Here is a 19233-nt window from a genome sequence, read left to right as displayed (position 1 = left end):
GACGTGTACAGGGGAGATGTAGCATGTCACCACTAGACTCTCGAAGCATATTTAGGTATGTATGTTTTTGTTTTTTCTGAATTGTTGTTTTTGAATTTTAACGGCTGATTGTTATAATATTTTTCTAACTTTTTAACATATAATTTCTAAAAAAAACTACTTCAAATTCATTTTTTAAGAAACAAATTTCTGATTTTTCCAAAAATCATTTTTCAATAACCACATTTATTTGTATTTCTAGCTTCTAACATAAAAAAAAACTAGAAACAGAAACAACAAACAAACAGAACCTTAATAAAGATTTGGATATCTGCAGTTGGGTGGTGCGATCTATCATCAGTTCATCGCCTACCTATTCTTATCCGTTCGAGCATCGTTTGGTCCCTGAGGAATAAAAGATGAGAGGGAAAACTTGATAAGAAGTTGTGTCCTAGCTAGTTCTTTCTAGTATTTACCGTTCATCTCATTTTTGGTCCCTCGGCACGAATCTTTATATTATCACCCTTCCTAATCTTGAGATGTTTGAAAATAAGATAATTTCAATGATGTTCACCTCCGGTCAAAATTAGAGAAGAGGATTTTATCAAAGTTTGGGTTTAAAAGGATTTTATAGATTCTGGGCTTAGAAAAGGTTTCGAGGAAGGCAAGCCGGTCATGAAGAGGCGAGTGCGGAGGCAGCGCAGCAGGAACTCCGCTGACTATGGGTGGTGTAGGATAGTTGATGGGTGGTGCTGGCGGTGGGGAGCGTAAAAATAAATTGCTTAGCGTAGCAGTGAACAGTGGGGGAAATATGGTGGCAGGAGAATCACTAGAGATGTGCGGAGGAGGATGGGGTGGAGGATCAATTCTGTCAGCGCGCACAGAAAAAAGATCATTGATAGGTATATAGAGGAAGAAGAAAGGAGGATATCTGATCTTGATCTAACTATTGCGATTAATCGACTAAAAAAATCTTATTTTAAGATATATGAAAATATAACATTCTCATTAAATTATTGAATGATCGTGACTCAGTGGCATCTCATACTGGTATCTAAAGCTTTCTCTGTAAAAATATAACAATCTTATTAAATCATCGACTAGCTGTGACTCAGTGATATCTTGGTATCTAAGGCCTCCTTTGTGAAAAATCGTAATACAATTTCCTTCGAACTTCTTGTAGATTTCGTTGAGGTTGGCGATGTTCGATGGAAGTATTTGCGTTCAAACTCATACCATTTCGTTCAAGATGGACCTAATCAGACAAGACAAGGATCGCGACTACCGCACGGAGTTCCATTTGAACAGAGTTACTAGTTCAGTTCGGTTTGATCACCGAAGGGCACGTGACGGCGTTTCTTCTAGCAACCTGATCGATCGTGCGTGGCGCATACGCCTCGCGTAATCTACAGTGCACATAGAATCCACGAGATCAGACCTGCCATGTACACGTCGCCGTTCGCCGTTCGCGAAGATCCGTGCGCGCCGAGCAAACAGACGGCGCGTGGGACACCGCACACCAGAGCTACTAGTTCAGTTCGGTTTGATCACCGAAGGGCACGTGGCAGCGTTTCTTCTAGCAGCCTGATCGATCGTGCGTGGCGCCGCGTAATCTACAGGGCACACAGAATCCACGAGATCAGACCTGCCATGTACACGTAGCCGTTCGCCGTTCGCGAAGATCCATGCGCGCCGAGCAAACAGACGGCGCGTGGGACACCGCACACCACATGTGCCGGTCCACGAGCTTGTTTTGGGCTTTTGGCGCGACCACCACAGATGGCCACGTGCAACGCAAACGCAACGCACGGCAATCATCGCGGCCATCACAACCGCGCCCGGTGCACGCGGAGGCAGAAGCACCGAGCGACGCGCGCAGGGGCACTTGCCGCACTCGTGTAAAAAAGATTGAGCGGGCACATGGCGGGGAAGGTACCGTAGGGTAGCCGCCCCACCCCACGTTGTCTGGTCCCGGACTCGAGCTCGCGCACATGGGCACCGCCACCGGGCACTTACGGGACGGGGCGATTGCAGTTGTGCTGGCCACGGGTCGATCGTGTGCGCCGGCCGGGGGATGGAGCGTGTCTAGGTCGCGCCCGGGCGCCCAGCTGGGCCGGTGCTGCCGCTGCCGGTATGATCAATTTTTTGGACGTAGCTAAATTTTGATCTTAAATCAAATAAAAACTAAATTTTCTAGACGTGACTAAATTTTAACTTAACTTTCTAGGGTGAGAACCAAACAGCCCCATATTAAAGGTCTTTTTTATTTTTTATTCTGAATGTGGATTCTACCTTCTAAAATAAGAATCTAAAATAAATAGGACGATTCTATAATCCACAATTTAAAATCTGAGATCAGATTATGCTATAATCCACAATCTTAAAAAAAGACTGCTTCTAATAAATTGTGATACATATTTAACCACCATACCATTACTAAATAACGATTCGCTTCCTTCTGACTTTGCTTCTTTCTCCATTAAAGGTGTCATCATTCTCGTCGTCCCTCTAAACCCGAAGCGCTACAGCTCCCACGCCTTTCTTCCCCAACTCAGATGTGGCGCCGCGCATGCTGATCTCCGCCCATGGTAAGCCCGCGTCGTGACTTCATGGCTGAAGCATCGCACCACCGCCAGGAACACATCCGCGACCTCGCCTTCAGCCCCTGCCCACCACAGTAACGCCCGACAAGCATCTTCGCCGAGGGCCGCATATCGTCGTCATCCTGCCTCTCTATGCCATATCTGTCGAAGCCGAGTTCGGCTATGACTTCCTCAAGTCTGTGTGGTGTCGCATCACCCCTTCCTCGTCGTGCCTGCCAACGGAATGGCCAACACCGCTGACAACTGAGCCCATTGCTGCAACACCTGATTTTTGTCTCTAAGTGCCACTGCACCGATCTCCCTCCTCGGTGAGCCCTTCTCCTCCCTGCTTGTCTACAACACCACCTCGACGGCCAAAATCTGTTTTGGGGTTCGGCTTAGCCCCTCACTGAAAGGATCGAATGGTTCAAGAGCGGGAGGTGAATTGAGCTATTAAAAAAAATACTCCTATCAAAATAGAACATGTTGCAACCTTAGTCTACATGAATTGAAATACGACTACACGATCAAACTAGACAGAAGCATAAAAAACAAGTAAGCTAAAACACGAAGTAAATATGGAAAGTAAAGTTTACAAGTAAGTAAAATGCTCAAATGTAAATACGGGAAAGTAAGGAGATGGACAAGAGAATATTAATTTTTCTCAAGATATCGAGGAGTTGGCACTTACCCTTAGTCCTCGTTGTTGCATCCACAAAGGATATTGCTCCCTCTTAAGTCATGAACTCTTAAGTGCTTACTCATAATCATCACTTCTCCATTTCTGGATTGGTGGGTATCAAAACAAGCATATAGCTCTTTCCGGAGCTCTCACAAGAACTCCAAGAGCTCATCGAGACATCTCAAATCACCAAAAACCGGTTAGGTGTTATCAACCACAAAAAATAACAAACCTATAGCTTCACTTGACCAAGTCTAGACTATAGCTAAATGCATACTTGCTACTCTCCAAGCACTGAAGATGTCCTTAAACTTCAATTAAGAATTTTGGAATTCAATCAAGTGCACTCTCTTACTTCTTAATTACACATAGTGTATGATCTTCTATGGGGTTGCAAGTGTACCAACTGAAATCAAGTGAAGGGATATTTATAGGCTAGAGATCCAAATTTAACCATTGCCTAACAATTCATTTTTTCTGTTAACACCAGATGATCTGGTGAGTATCTCCTCACAATCACCGGACAATCCGGTGAGCACAACATTTAAAGCCATATTGTGTCAGCTATCATTAGTCGTTACTGCTGAGAATAGTCCAGTGTATGCATCCAGTGATCATACCTTTAGCACCGGACCATCCTGTCAGTTGATCTCTAATTTTCAAAAAGGAGAGACTGTTGATTCCTCTTTGCCTTCACCGGACCATCCGGTGAGTATAGCTTTTTCTGAAACAAAAAATTCTTCTCTACAAGAAATGCTCTAGTGCTCCTATCTTTCTATCACCGGATAATTCGGTAAGTTTAACTTCAATTTCATCTGGGAAAAATTGTTTCTTCTGAAAAAGCTTTGGTGCTTTTACCATACTATCATCAAACTATCCGGTGTACCACTTCTCAAAACTTTGGCCACGTGTTACTGAGAAAAGATTCCGGTAAATAGCACACTTATACACCGGATCATCTTATGCACTCAATGTCTTCTGTTCTAGATCAAAGGACAATGATCCGGTGAGAACAGAAAACACAACATCGAACTATCCGGTGGAGTTAAAAACACTGAGCTCGTCCAATTCAATCTTTTTTTAGCTCTAACTTCACAACATCTCAACCATAGACTTCTATGATCTACATAGTACTAGAATTTCACAATTATATATAAAATCAAGTCTAGACTCAACTAGATCAAGCTACTACTCTTAGTCTATCTTTATAGTACGATAAAAAGACTAATAAAGAAGACCTATACTATTCTAAATGCTATTCATCTTCTTTGTGACACTTATAACTAGAAGATTCTTAATCTTGATGTACATATCATTTGATCTTCCATATAATCAACTTAGGGACCAAGAATACCTAATCATCATTGTGAACTAAATTTTTTAATACCATTCAAAATAAATTTATTAGTCATAATAATATAGTTGTCATTAATCATTGAAACACTTATCACTTACCTCAGACCTAGATGCTACATTCTCACCGAAACACCACCGCAAGGAGCTCCCTCACCGTCTATTGTCTCCCTCTATTGCTCCACCTCTTGCTGAACCAGCGACATCATGGAAGATGGTGTGCTGCTTGATACTGTGCGTGCGGTACATGACGCTGAGGCCGTATAGATGCTGGAGGGCGATCACCATCTTCTGTGGGAGAGAGTATGTAGGGAAGGAGGAAGAGAATTCTAATAATTTAATATTGTTTGTTTTAATTGTACAATACACATTTTAACCATCTAGATTTTAAATGATTAGAATCAAAATCTAGATAATTAAAATCATAATTAAAAAACAAACAGCCCCTAAAACTCACCATTCGTAGACAAGCCCATCGTTGATCACTGATAAAGTTCGTTTTCGATCCTTTTCTGCGAGGAAAGGCACATTTCGTTGCGTTTCTGCTGCGTGCGCCGTGTTCGAGCTGAAAAAATGTTTGCGAAGCTGCAACTGCATAGCTACGGCGGGGGTTTGGTAATTACGCACAAAGTGCCGATTTGAGATCGGTTGAGGATTTTTTTCTATTTTCTGATCTATATCTATACTAATATAAAGAGTAGATATCAGCAGGTGGGGAAGTTAGATACGAAACTTTTGATATCAGCCATCTATCGAAGTTGATGAATGATTCAAATAATAGGTGTGTTCTCCCTATATCACGGGAGTGTCCTAGTCCCACTTGCATCAAATTCAATCGTGCGGCTATGATCTGAAGTGTCCTACCGCCACTTCCGCCTCCCCCCCTACGATATACTGATATAGTAAAACTGAAAAAAAAATATGGCTAGAAGCTAAGAGATATTAAATTCGCGTAAAAGTTGAGGGTTCCAATGTATTTCTTCCAGAGGAAGAAACCAAAATGGAATGATACCACGAGACCATGATCCCCGGCCCGTCCAACCTCTCTTCTCATTGGTCACTTTTCCTCCCCTACGGATTGCGCAACTTCATCCAACGGTTCACATCAATTGACCCCGTAGCGCTAGCGCTCCAGATCGCAGCACCGCCCTCCTCCACAAACACCAAAAACACAGTCGCACACAAGCACACGGCGCAAGGAAAAACAAAGAAATCGAACGCGAAAAAGAGAGGAGAGAGAGAGAGAGAGAGAGAGAGAGAGAGCGCTTCGATCGGCAATGGACATCGGAGCGAAGGTGCCGAAGAAGGCCGGCGCGGCGGGGCGTCGGGGCGGCGGCGGCCCGAAGAAGAAGCCGGTCTCCCGCTCCGTGAAGGCCGGCCTCCAGTTCCCCGTCGGTCGAATCGGCCGCTACCTCAAGCAGGGTCGCTATTCCCAGCGCATCGGCTCCGGCGCCCCTGTCTACCTCGCCGCCGTCCTCGAGTACCTCGCCGCCGAGGTCAGTCGGGCCGACCCATTCCTCACCTGCTACGGAAGAAGCGGAAGCCTGATTCATCTCGTCTCGTCCCGTCCCGTCCCTTCCTTTTTTAGGTCCTCGAGCTGGCGGGGAACGCGGCGCGGGACAACAAGAAGAACCGGATCATCCCGCGGCACGTGCTCTTGGCGATCCGCAACGACGAGGAGCTCGGGAAGCTGCTAGCCGGCGTCACCATTGCGCACGGCGGGGTGCTGCCCAACATCAACCCCGTGCTGCTCCCAAAGAAGGCCGCCTCCGCCGCTGCCAAGGAGAGCAAGGAGAAGAAGTCTCCCAAGAAGGCGGCCACCAAGTCTCCCAAGAAGGCGGCAGCCGCCTAGCCTGGCCGGGCCCGGGCAGCGCTGGTGCCCCGTCTCTCGCGCTCTCTCTCTCTGTGCATGTGTGTGTGTGTGGGGTTTGAACTGAAACGCTCCTAGCTGCTTTTGTCGTCACGACCCTTGTTGCTTGATACACTTGTCGTGGTTATTTGTATGTAATTGCGTGCCTTTCGCACAATCAGCTTTGTATTGTGTAGGTTAACACTGGTCTAGGTTTCGATGTGAAAAAACACTGGTCTAGGTTCGAGGAGCGTGAAGGGCAGGGTCGGGTGTGGGAGGAGGGTACTGTGAATCATTAGGTGCTGTTTGTAATAAGATTGCGAAGATGTGTAAAATTATGGGCATCCATTCTGTGCTTGATTGTCTGGATGTGGTTTTGTTCGCGCTAGTTGGTGACCTTTCTTATGCTTATGTGATTGGCTGTAGGGTGTTGATTTATTTTCGGGAATGCTGCTTCTCACCCGATGGTGTTGAAGATCGAACCAAAAAAGGTTATTGTTTGCTCCCTAAATTTGTAGGCTACGGAGAGGTTTCACTGTATGTCAATTCAAGGGATGCTTGTAAAACATTATGTGGTGTTAATGTCAATTGAATAGGGCTGTACCTTTTGTCGCCATTTCTGTTAGTTGATCAATGATACTACAGTCGACCTGTTGTTCAATATGTCTCTGTCCTTCGGTACAACCCTATTGTAGATTATGGCAGCATGATGTCCAGTGTAGTTCTTGCAAAATTACAACAGTGAAATATGTTAGCTGGATATCATACTGATGTACATCTTCCTGTTTTGAAGTGTGATTGCAGATTTTTGCAACATATTCACGAATTGCTACTTGAGAATGCTGTGCAATTTGTTGCAGAGGCATATAATAAGTGTGAAATAGAATTATGTTTTGTTTTCATGCCACATGTGGTGTGTGCATTTTCTAGTATGTAACAAGCTTGTAGGGTGAGTTACCGCCATCAAAATAAACACATGGACAGACAGTATTTGTTTGTGCAGGATTTAAGAATTTTAGGACTTCCAGCTCAGTACTTCATTCTGGTGTATTTAAGATTTCTAGTGCCCTTCCATTGGTAGTGTATTGTCTTCCAAAGTTCCAAATTTGAGTACTTCCATACTTCCATGTTTAGTTAGCTGTGATAATGTTATTTGTAGTGTGTTGCCATTTAAATGGAGCAATGGTTCAAATATCGTGATAGTTTTGCTTTTATTCATATTCTGGTCCGATTCATTGTGATTTTGTTTTGTACGCTGTCTCATCTTCCGAATATTTGAATTTGGTAAAATATGTTATACTTAAATATTGTGATAGTTTGTCTGTAATTTTAGTTGCTGGAATTACGTGGTTGATCGGTAAATCTCATATTACGTGTTTCTGGAAAAAAAAAAGTGTCTTTCAATGGATTGATGATTAAATTTGGGTACCGTAGATGGCATAATATCTAGATGCTTAACTTAATTGTTTATTTGTGTCGTTGACAATTTTCACATTGCATTGCAGATGCTATTCTTCTTTAGCTGCATGATCTTATGTCAATATTTAAACATAGGTGTTCCTATTGGATTTGAATGTGATTTTTTTTGGGGTCATAGATGGGGATTGTTTAGATCTTGAGACTAAGCAAAACAAGAAAAATGGACTTGTGTAAACTAGTTTAGACTAACCTCGTAAAAACCTTGTATGATAGAACTGAGTGTAACACAGAAACCTATTTTGCCAAAAACTCACAATTATAATCTGAACTGTTAATACACAAATAAAAACACATAGACATAAAATTAAATAACAAACCTTTTGATGCAATTTTGACGGCTATTCATGTTGATCAGTAGTGTGATATGTCAAATGCACACTCTGGTTGTTCATGAATCACATTTCTGGAACCATTTTCTTCAACATATCGTTACACATATATATCCCTCTCCATCAAAGAAACGTATTTGTCATTATGTATACATGTGGTTGGAAATCTGATATTGCCAACCTTGCTATTCCGCGTTTGTGATTCCTTCAAATGCTCTTTAGGTATTATTTAACACTGCAGATTCATATGCTTCAGCCGGTCTGGTCGTCACTAGGTACAAGGTGTGGGCAAACGGAACTGGATAGTTGACTGTCAAAATGCTTAACCGCTACCTTCAGTTTCTGTGCAATCTCCAATATGTGCACTTGTATAGTTGCTTAAAAAAAGTTGCTTGCAATTTTTCTGAAACATCTAGAGCTAGGTATACACTCCTGGAAGCAATCCTGACGGGGTAGCATATTTCAGAAATTTCAGTTTTGGTGTCCAAGTTTTGAGAGGCGTTGAACGTGTTCTGACCAAACTTTTAAGAAGTTTCAGCGGAGTTTCAGTGAGTTCCATGCAAGATTTCAAGGAATGTCATAAGTTGTTTCAAAAGCAAGTTCTAGTCGAGGTTAAATTTAAAATGGGCTATTGAAATCATGTCTCGGTTTCGCCAAGTTCGTGCACATAGCGGCAGCTGCATGCCTAGCTCGTGCACCATCGCCGGTGCTGTAAGCTCGCCTAGCGTCGATGTTAGACTATGCTCAAGCAAATACTTTCACGGTTCAGATTTCTGTTGCGAAGGGTTTAAGCAGATTCCTGTTGTGAAGGGATTTTTGTTCTCTTAAACGTTTCAACGGTTTCTCTTTACTTTTGTTTTCTTAAACGTTTCAACGGTTTCTCTTTACGATTTTCGTTATGAAGGAATTTTTAAGATTATTTTCTTTAGAATGAGATTATCTCTTCTTTCTCTTCGTGATTCTTCTTAAAGATAAGTTGTTGAAGATGAGAGAAAATAAAAAAAATGAAAACAGGAAAGAAAATTAGGAAGAAAATAAATTGAATGGAATATGATTGAAGATGGTCTTAGTATACCGTGCTTCATGCCTCCTGTTCGCGTTGTTGAACTAGGCTGACAAGTAAGAGAGCAGGGGGGTCAATTTGTTGCTAGCTGCTCTTTCTGTGTGTGATACATGGATTCATGTGACCACGAGATGTATGTTTATGTACCATTTCTGTTGTCATATCACACTTGAAAATGACATGGGATAGAGGAAATAGAATATGCCAACTAGTTATGGGGGAAATAAGCTTGGGTGAATGGATTGTGGTTAAGTACCCTTTTTTGCGCTCATTTGGAAATGCACATCGTGACAACTAGTAGATGGGAAATGGGCTTGAACGAATGGTAGAGGTATATTGCGCGGAATACAAGTTTAAGAAGCCACTATTTGTGCATAGTGGGAAAACATAAAAATATACAAATTTGCTCTTCGAGCTAAAACTTCAGCTAAACTGAAAATTTTAACTTTGGTATATTCTTTTGAGCAGGGGCCTCGCTCCCACTCCTGAAGTAGAGAAGCTAGACTGCAAAAGCACATAGCAGGAGCAGGAGCAGGAGCCAAATGATAGTCACCGTCGCACACTCGGCTCTAACGACACTAGCCTATATTATGCTGCTCCTTGACTGCCTTGCCTCCCTCGATCCTTCGATCAAACCGAGAGGCACGCCTTGCCCTTGCCGGCACGGGCAACACGATGAGCTGGTCCGACCACCCGGCCGAGCTGGCCTCGGCGATCGCCGACAGGATCACCGGCCTCGCCGACCTCACGTGATTCCGCTCGGTGTGCCCGTTGTGGCGCTCGGCCTCGGCGGCCACGCCGCGCGACGGCGCGTCCCGCTGCTTCTCCTGCCCACCCAGCGCTACGACACCCGAGTCAGCCGCTGCGTTTGGTCCCTCACCAACGACCGCCTCATTGAGATCCCCTTCCACGCGGCGCGCGGCCACTCCTTCCTCTTCGCCTCCCACCACGGCTGGACACTGGCAGTTGCTCGTGACTTGTCAGCGACCCTGGTGCACCCCTTCATCAGTGCCTCGGTCGGCTTACCCGCGCTGCGGTTGTCGTCTGATAGCGACAACGACACGATCCCTCGTGGCTTGGTATGGGACTGGTCCCCGCATGGCGTCCTGGTGTCCATGGGCAACGGCGCGTTCTTCTGCGGGTCCGGCGATGTATCGTGGGGGCCCATCAGTTCTTCTGCCGGTGTCAGCAGCGTCGACTACTGTGACGGCGCGTTCTAACTCTTCGACAGGGACTCCTACATGGCGACGGTCGTGGACGCTGCCAATTTGGCCGTGGCCGCCGTGATCGAGCCTCCCGCGCTGGAAATGGTCGGCACGTTGTTGCGCAGGTTCGAGGAATCCTTATCGCGTCGCCCGATGAGCTCCTGCTCGTCAGGATGCAGGTGTCGTACGGGGTGCACACCAAGTGCTACAGTATCCCAAGGCCTTCCGTGCCGACCGCGCGGCCGGAGGCTGGAGCACCAGATGGTCGGGGGTCGCCGGTATCGGCGACCGCGCCGTGTTCGTGGACCACCTCCGCGCCTTCTGCGTCGAGGCCAACGGGCTCAACGTCGCGAGCTCGTGCGAGGAGGTCAACGACGACAGCGGGACGGACGTCTACGGTAGGAACACCGTCGCCGTGCTCGAACTCGACTTCACCGGCCGTACGACGGAGAATCTCGGTTTCGAGAACCTGTGGAGCTTGCGGCGCAGTAGATTCTGGCAATGGCCTTCTTGGTCATGTCCAAATCTGCATTGATGGACTGTAAAATGTCCAGAAGTTTAAAGTATTTTCCTTTTTTTTATATCGAATTATATTTTCCCATATCAATAAGCACCAACGGTGCTATCTGGTTCTGTCTTCTCTAGAGGACTGAAAAGCGGGGCTTGATCGTTGTAGTGAAGATTCTCTTGTTTACAAAGAATTTGTCAGAAGTACTACCTGGTCCAATTTGATTTGCCATGAATATGTATGCGGTGAGCATTATATTGCTCGTCTCCATTGACTTAAATTTAAACGGTTTGAGTGTTGTGCATAGCAAAGATGTGGGAACTTTCGGACTGCCAAAATGTCCATCTCAGCTTTGGCCTGCCAATATTTTGGTATGGCCACAAACCATACGCTATTTTGTTTGCCATGATTTTGACAAGCCTTTGGTTTTGCCATTGCCGAATTCCATGACTCTGAAGTTTATAGCTTTTGCATATGTTTGATATCATCTTGTGTAACGTATAGGTACTCAACTAGTATAATCTAAGTCATCTCAAATAATCCCATTTTTTAAGGACAAGCCAGGCTGTTTTTTGTCATCGTTATACGGACATGTTTGGGCATGTGCGTATGGCTATGGCTCTGGGCCTATAGGATGTGGTGATTGGTAGCCTATATAATATATTCTACCTTGGTAGATATGTATAATTTGAGAGAGTAGTGTATTTAGTCGCTCGTATGTATTATTTTAGTTTGACTTGATAGTTAGAAATGTACCCCTTAGCCTGACTTGGAGGGAAGCTGGATTCAAGCTTCTCTACGCATGCTGGTTCGGCGGATGCAGAGTGTTGCATCCGCTCATACAGGTGAGTCTATTTGTTAATGTCACAAAATCAGTTCCATACGAGCAACCAATCAGATTTCAGCTCTTGTATCCGTTCATACGACCTCAGATTTAATCAACCAAATATTCTGCTCAGTCTGTCCAGACATATACAACTAACAAAACACTCTTCTTTTCAACAAATATGACTCCATTCAGTCTATTCCCTCTTAACCTGCGTATACGATCCATACGATCTATATGGGCAACAACGCATACAGACAACCAATCACACCCCTAGTACGTAGGCCAAAGCAAGTGGATCAAGAACAACATGCTCTACCTTGGATTTGGAGCAGAGAGAAACTAGGTATAGTTTTGTTGTAGCGAGACGAAGCTTCAGTTAATCTAGGAGCTAGGAAATAGCATGATTGTAAACTTGCAACAAAAATAGATTCTTTTACGAGCTCTATCATGGTTCTTTGTCCTCCAAACCTGTTGCTAGCCACGCTCAGGGTTTGAAAATTCGTCGGTTATCAGTCCATAAGCGCGATTACGAGCTTACCGATTCGTATCGATTTCATAATGCGACTGTTTTTCAAATTTGAATTCAAAATATTAAATAAAAAATAAAAAAATCACAAAAACCTAAAAAATTAGAGACAATTATAAGACCTTTTGTGAAAAAAATCAAAAATAATATCTTTTTAATCATATTCTATAGGGAGGATGTTAAAAAAAAAAGTTGAAGCGTGCAACTTATCTATTAACTTATGTTAAGGAAAAACTTAACATGCAGACACATATTTTTCTTGTGCAAAGTATAAATTAAGAGGATTTTAAAATTAGTTTCACTTCATTTAGAGTTTTATTAATTTCTCCATAGTTTTTACAAAGTTCAAAGTAGAAAGTGAATATGTTAAGAAACATCATTGTAATTAACCTTTTCACGTCTACCATTATTTTTCCTACATAAAGAATAGTATAAGTAAACAAATAAAAATAGTTTCACTAATTTTGGAGGTGTGATGTGTTAGTTATGAATTAATCTAGTTGCAAAATATTTACACAATCCTGCATATTACAATAACTATTTCATGAATTCATGCATTTTTAAAAGACATAGGATCATGTAAGAAGATTAACAAAATTGGTTTCATGATTTTTGGATTAGCAAAGAGTTAACTATGCATTTAACTATGTTTAGAAAAGACATTTTGTCACAGAAAATATTCAATATTTTTATGAGTATAAATAATTTTATCATGTAGATCATATTACAAGGAAACCACAAATTTTATTTCATTTCATTTGAAGCTTAGATGAATTAGTTATTGATTTTACAAAGTTGATTCATTTTTTGGTTTTTTTTTAACTTCACCGGTGACCAAGAAATGAGCTTGGTAAATCGGAAAATTTGACCGGTTAACGGTAAACGCAGTCAATGCGAGAAATGCGGAAAAACTGATTGATAAATTGGTCGGTTGCCGGTAGAATTCGATCGGTTACTGTTCGGTCGCTTCGATCTGATTTTGCCCCTGAAGTGCAAATTTGACAAAGTGAATTTATCTGAATTCTCGCCGAATTTTAACCTGTTTTCGCAGTAACCGCATATTTTCGGTTATCGTCGGGACCGGTTTTCGAGGTCCAAACAAATTTGTGAACCTTGGCCACGCTTCCATGTGATATATATGGATTTTTTTTACTATAAATATGCTACCTTCGGTGATTTGATCAAACTTTTTAAACTTTAACTACAAATAATTTTAAAAATATTTGGTTTAGAAATATAAAAATTATATGTGTAGATTTGGTTCGAAAATTACTTTCATAGCTCACAAATTTATTAGATTTTAAAAATATATTCTTATATAACATAATGATTAAGGTAAGTATTGAAGACCGTGTCATATCCAAAACATTGAGTATTTTTGACGGATGTAGTATGCTTAAGTAATATCACAATTTAGAATACCATAACTTTTAGATAAGTCTTAAAAAATAATTGTATCATAAACCTTTTACCTTATCATAAACCTTTTACCTTATAATCTTTTTGAGACTTCAGGAATGCACGGGACACGTGTACCATCGCGGGTGGACAAGTGTACTTGCTGCCGTTCGTTAAAAAAAAAAAAAGAACGACTCGTTCCAGTCTTCAGGATGGGCTACGAACGGATCAACGAGGTCGCTCCCACAGGAGGCTGGCCCGCCGGTCTCGCTCTCACGCGACGCGTCCGCTACCAGTTGTCGGAAGTCGAGCGTTGCAACAGGTGCGCGATCTATAGCAAATTTAGTGGAAAACATGGGAAATAAAATTTTGCTCTTTGAGCTAAGCCTTGAGCGAAACTGAAAATTTTGAACTTTTATTGGTTTTTCTTTCCAGCGGAACAGACGTTCAGCCGGAGCTGGATCCAAATGGGATAGAGCCTCTAAGTACACTTGCCTCTCTGTTTGGCGGCCGAAGCAAAGGCAACCACATCTTAGCTCATTGACTTTCCTCCTTCGATCCTTCCATCACTAATCCAAGCCCAAGGCAGACGCCTTGCCTTCGCCGTCACGCACGACACGATGAGCTGGTCGGACCTGCCGGCTGACCTCGCCGCGGGGATCGCCGACAGGCTCACCGAGCTCGCCGACCTCGCGCGGTTCCGCTCGGTGTGCCCATCATGGCGCTCGGCATCCGCGGCGCACGCCGCACGCCGCCGCGTCCCGCTGCTTCTCCTACCCACACAAAAGTACGATACCCGCGTCAGCCGCCGCGTCTGGTCCCTCACCGACGACAGCCTCGGGGAGATCCCACTACCCGCCGCGCGTGGCCGTTCCTTCCTCTTCGCCTCCCACCACGGCTGGATTCTGGCCGTCTCCGGCGGGAACCTGTCGGTGACCCTGGTGCACCCCTTTACCGGCGCCTCTTCGGGCTTGCCGGCGCTGCCGTTCTCGTCCCGTGGCGATTACGATACTATTCCCCGTGAATTGGTGTGGGACTGGTCTCCGCATGGCGTCCTGGTGTCCCCGGGCAAAGGCGCGTTCTTCTGCCGGCCCGGCGACGAGTCGTGGAGGCCCCTCAGTTGCTCTTCCGCCGTTGTCAGCAGCGTCTCCTACTGCGACGGCGCGTTCTACTTCTTCGACGGGAAAACCTGCAAGGCGACGGTCGTGGACCCCGAAACCTTGGCCGTAGCGGCCGTTATCCAGCCGCCCGCGCTGGATATGCCCTGGTGGCCGGACTTCGAGGCCAACCTCGTCGTGTCGCCCGACGAGCTCCTTCTCATCGTCAAGAAGCGCTGGGAGAAGAAGTTCTTCAAGGCCTTCCGTGCCGACCGCGCGGCAGCTGGAGGCCTGAGCTCGCGCTGGTCGGAGGTCGCCGGCATTGGCGACCGCGCCGTGTTCGTGGACCACCTTCGCGCCTTCTGCGTCGAGGCTAACGGGCTCAACGGGGTGAGGAGCAACTGCATGTACGTCGCGACCTCGTACGAGGCGGCCAACGACGACTACGGGTTGGACGTCAACGGGATGTACAGAGTCTCCATACTCGACTTCGCCGATCTCACCACGGAGGATCTCGGGTTTGGAAATCTGTGGGACGTCTGGTGCAGTTGTTTCTGGCAATACCCTTCGTGGTTGTTGCCAAATCTGCATTGATCGATCGCGAAATGCTTAGTTCTAATCAAGGCTGCGTGATTGCGAGTTCTTGGATTTTAACAATGCTCTATGCTTCTCAACTTCTATCTTCTCCCTAGTACCGAAAAGCGAAGATTGATTGTTCTCTCTCTGAAGAAGTGAAGGTTCTCACGTTCTTGTTTTATTTGCAATTTTTTTTTTCATGAATGCTGACATTTCTAATTTGATTAGCCAAAGGTTATGTATGTCCTGGGCATTGACTTGCTTTATAAGGGTTTGAGTGTTGTGTATCATGTTACAATCGCAATGTATGCGTATGTCATCATATCAAATCAAACATATGAGAAATTTTTATATGTGCATACGCACATATAGGTTATGAGGACTGTTCATTTATATTGAGAATCATACTGGAGAAGTAGATGAAAAAATTATAAGATAGATGACGAGAATCAATATATGAATACGTATCAGGTAGGAGAAATGTACAGTTGAGATAAGTCGTGTGTGCACAACTCATATGGTTTTGCATTTCCCCAAATCAAATTTATGTTTTGAAAAAAAAATACTACTACTATTAACACTGCTTCGATTCGGAAGCTAGGAATTTCTCCCGATTCCATTAGGAATTAAGCCGTCTTCTTGAAGGGGGCTGTAATGCTCTATTGCACGGGGCTGTAATGCTCTATTGCACGGGTGCCCGTTGCAAGCCAAATTCACGTGACCACCTACACGAAAACATCCAAGCAGAAACAACCGTGGGAGGCTTTCAACTTGTCGGAAGGAGGTTCTCATTAGAACAACAATACTTCCGATTTCGATTCTAGAACTCTGAACTAGTTTTATCCAACTTTGAACTCAATCTTTAACGTCATAGACGAGATTAACACTTAGGATTTGTTTGGGTGGCCTTAATCCCGGTCCTATCCACATGGGTGGGTTAGGAATTTGTACGTGGATTGGAGTAATCCAAACAGGCCGTTACGGGGCTTTTTGGGAGACTGTTTTGGTAGGAGTAATAAGGATATATATCAGACAAAGCAGAAGACAATTCATGACATGTAGTGTAATAATAAAATTAAGTTAACAAACATCAAAACAACCATCAATATAACATGCATATAAATTTAATCTTTCCTTTTGACATGACTGTGCTAAAAAAACAACAATATAATAGGGTTAGAAAGTAGGTGCATACAGGAATTCGTGCTAAACTGGGCAACACCTGAATAGACAAACAAAAACACTCAGTGGCTGAATAATATGTAGTCTAATAGTTGTTTAGATTGGGAGGATTGCTCTAAATTTTAGGACTTAATTGAAATTTATATTTTTTTTTGAAACTGAGGCAGGAGGGATGTCTAAAAAATTTATAGAGCAGGGGAGCAAAAGAGTGCTTGGTTACAAATGAAAAGCCCTGCGACAGCGAGAGAAAATTACACCATGTTAACAATGAACATGAATAGCCTGGGTCTAACCGGTCGTCTAAATTTCTTGCCCCTGCTAAGAACATATTTGTTTTAGTTATAAATTATGAAAATCAGCTTGTATACTATGCATTGTAAAAAACTAGATTGTAGTGTTAGAATTATAAAGGCAGAGCCTCTATAATAATTCTTAATAAATCTCAAATGCCTATATTGTAGAGAGATGACCCCTAATGAGATTCATCCTCTATTAGTAGCATATTGTTAATAGAGATAAAGGTGGAAGGGTTTTCTCTCTATAGATTTATAATGACCCACCTCATTGGGTAAAAAAATAAATAAACTGCTAATTGAGAGTAGACCTTTAATTAGAAACACTCTCCTTACGTGAGCTTGCATAAGAGTTAAGGTTTTGCCTCTTTCTCTTTTTGTTCCGCTATAGTTGTAGTCTATTCCATTCCGGCATCGGCGTGCACCAGCAATCGGGAGAGCAGGTCTCCGAAACACTCGCTCTTGAGATTCTACACCGGGAGAGGGAGAATAAAGTTTTTAGGAAGCGCCCTGCGCGATTGCTTAAGTTCTTCACCACGGCTCATCTTTCTGGTCTCTTAGACGCCGCTCGCTGTCATTGTCAACAAATTCGGCACATTATCAGCAGGATCGATCGTGCCGTCAACACGGTGCAACCAGCATCTTCAGCAACCTCCACAATGTAGGACCAGTACGTAAAAACCATGTTACTCGTACTTTATTTCATGCGATTCCTAATCTCGAGTATAGTAGATCTATGCATATATAGTGCTTTCAAACACATGACTAGATTATGGTCTAGTAATATAAACATGTTAGTTTATCAGTTTACGCTCATGAATTATTTATAGATTAAATTAAACCTAAAAGTGTCATATATTTCAACAATCCAAAAACCTTATTGTAGGTGCTTAGGTTTATCAATGGTTGGATTTGTCGATGCACTGAAGCCAGACAAGTTTTCTGGTGTACACTTTAAGAGATGGTAAGTCAAGGTTACTCTATGGCTGACGCCTATGAATGTCTATTGGATGGCTAATGGCAAGTCGGCAGAAATCCTCTCTGCTAAGCTGAAAAAGATGTTTACGGATGCCAATACACTTTTTGTATGATGCATTTTTAGTGTTCTTGGTAACCGTCTTTGTGATATGTACATGCACATACAAAGCGCAAGGAGCTGTGGGATACACTGAATGCTAAATTTGGTATATCAGATGCAGAAAGTTAACTGTATATCATGGAGTAGTATCATGACTACAAGATGGTTGAAAATCGCTCTGTAGTCGAGGAGGCTCATGAGATTCAGTACATCATGAAGGAACTCGAACTCCTCAAGATCAATGTATCTGACAAGTTTGTGGTTGGATGCATCGTTGCCAAGTTACCTCCTTTGTGGAGAAATTTTGTAACTGCTCTAACGCACAAGAGACAAGAGATTACCGTTGAGAGTTTGATTGCATCTCTTGATATTGAGGAGAAAGCTCGGGCTAAAGATGTGATTCTAAAAGAAGGCGAGGGATAGACTAACACTAATATAGTGCAAAAGCCCTTCCACAACAAGAACAAAGGAAAAGATAATAAGCCAAATAAAACTAACGCCTTCAAGAAGAAGAAGATGAACACAACAAAACTAGCTTGCTTTATGTGCAGTGAGATTAGACACTTCACCAAGGATTGTCTTGACCGCAAGGGAAGAAAAACTCCACAAAAATTGAACTCAAAGACCACTAATGTGGTGACCATCGGTGAAGCTGGAAATAGAGCTGCAAGGTATGAAAATTTTCCTTCAGCATTTTCAGTATTTTAGTCTACTAATTGGCGTATTGATACAAGGGCCAATGTTCATGTGTGTGCTGATTTCTCAATGTTCTCTTCTGCTCAGGTCGCTTAGGATTCCTCCGTCCTAATGAGGAATGTGTCAAATGCTTCTGTTCGTGGTGTTGACACGGTAGATTTGAAGTTTACTTTAGGAAAGATCATGCAATTAAGGAATGTGCAACATGTCCCTACAATGAACAAGAATCTGGTTAGCGGCTTCCTTTTCTGTAGAGACGGGTTTAAGGTGGTGTTCGAGTCCAATAAAGCAGTAGTATCAAAGCATAAACAATTTATTGGTAAATGTTATGAGTGTGGAGGCTTGTTCTTTTTTTCCCTTTCTGATTTTAGCAATAAGTCTTTGAACCAAATTTGTGACAATGTTAACAATGATGCTAGTGTTTGGCATTCGCGGTTATGTCATTTAAATTTTGGTTCTATGGCTCGACTTTCCAGCATGAGTTTAATTCTAAATTTGCAATCAAAACAACCTCGTAAGCCTCACAAGA

The 19233-nt window shown here is 43.3% G+C and overlaps 2 protein-coding genes and 1 pseudogene across 2 annotated transcripts; all 3 read left to right on the top strand.

The window, feature by feature from the left end:
- The first annotated feature begins 5794 nt into the window (after window positions 1–5794).
- LOC133929036 (probable histone H2A.4) lies at window positions 5795–6826 on the top strand. The gene is made up of 2 exons (XM_062375612.1): window positions 5795–6092; window positions 6185–6826. Exons 1-2 carry the CDS (start codon window positions 5874–5876, stop codon window positions 6446–6448), a joined length of 483 nt encoding a protein of 160 aa, XP_062231596.1. The 5' UTR covers window positions 5795–5873; the 3' UTR covers window positions 6449–6826.
- A 3099-nt stretch (window positions 6827–9925) lies between these two features.
- LOC133928120 (putative F-box protein At4g22660) lies at window positions 9926–10536 on the top strand (annotated as a pseudogene).
- A 3632-nt stretch (window positions 10537–14168) lies between these two features.
- On the top strand, window positions 14169–15831 carry LOC133929035 (uncharacterized). Its single transcript, XM_062375611.1, has one exon. The coding sequence runs from the start codon at window positions 14403–14405 to the stop codon at window positions 15471–15473; it is 1071 nt and encodes a 356-aa protein (XP_062231595.1). The 5' UTR covers window positions 14169–14402; the 3' UTR covers window positions 15474–15831.
- The last annotated feature ends 3402 nt before the right edge of the window (window positions 15832–19233 follow it).

This window comes from Phragmites australis, chromosome 9 (genome assembly GCF_958298935.1).
Source record: "Phragmites australis chromosome 9, lpPhrAust1.1, whole genome shotgun sequence".
In the NCBI taxonomy this organism is placed as follows: domain Eukaryota; kingdom Viridiplantae; phylum Streptophyta; class Magnoliopsida; order Poales; family Poaceae; genus Phragmites; species Phragmites australis.
The sequence above is the reverse complement of the archived record's forward strand: the minus strand, read 5'-3'. Positions and strand labels throughout refer to the sequence as shown.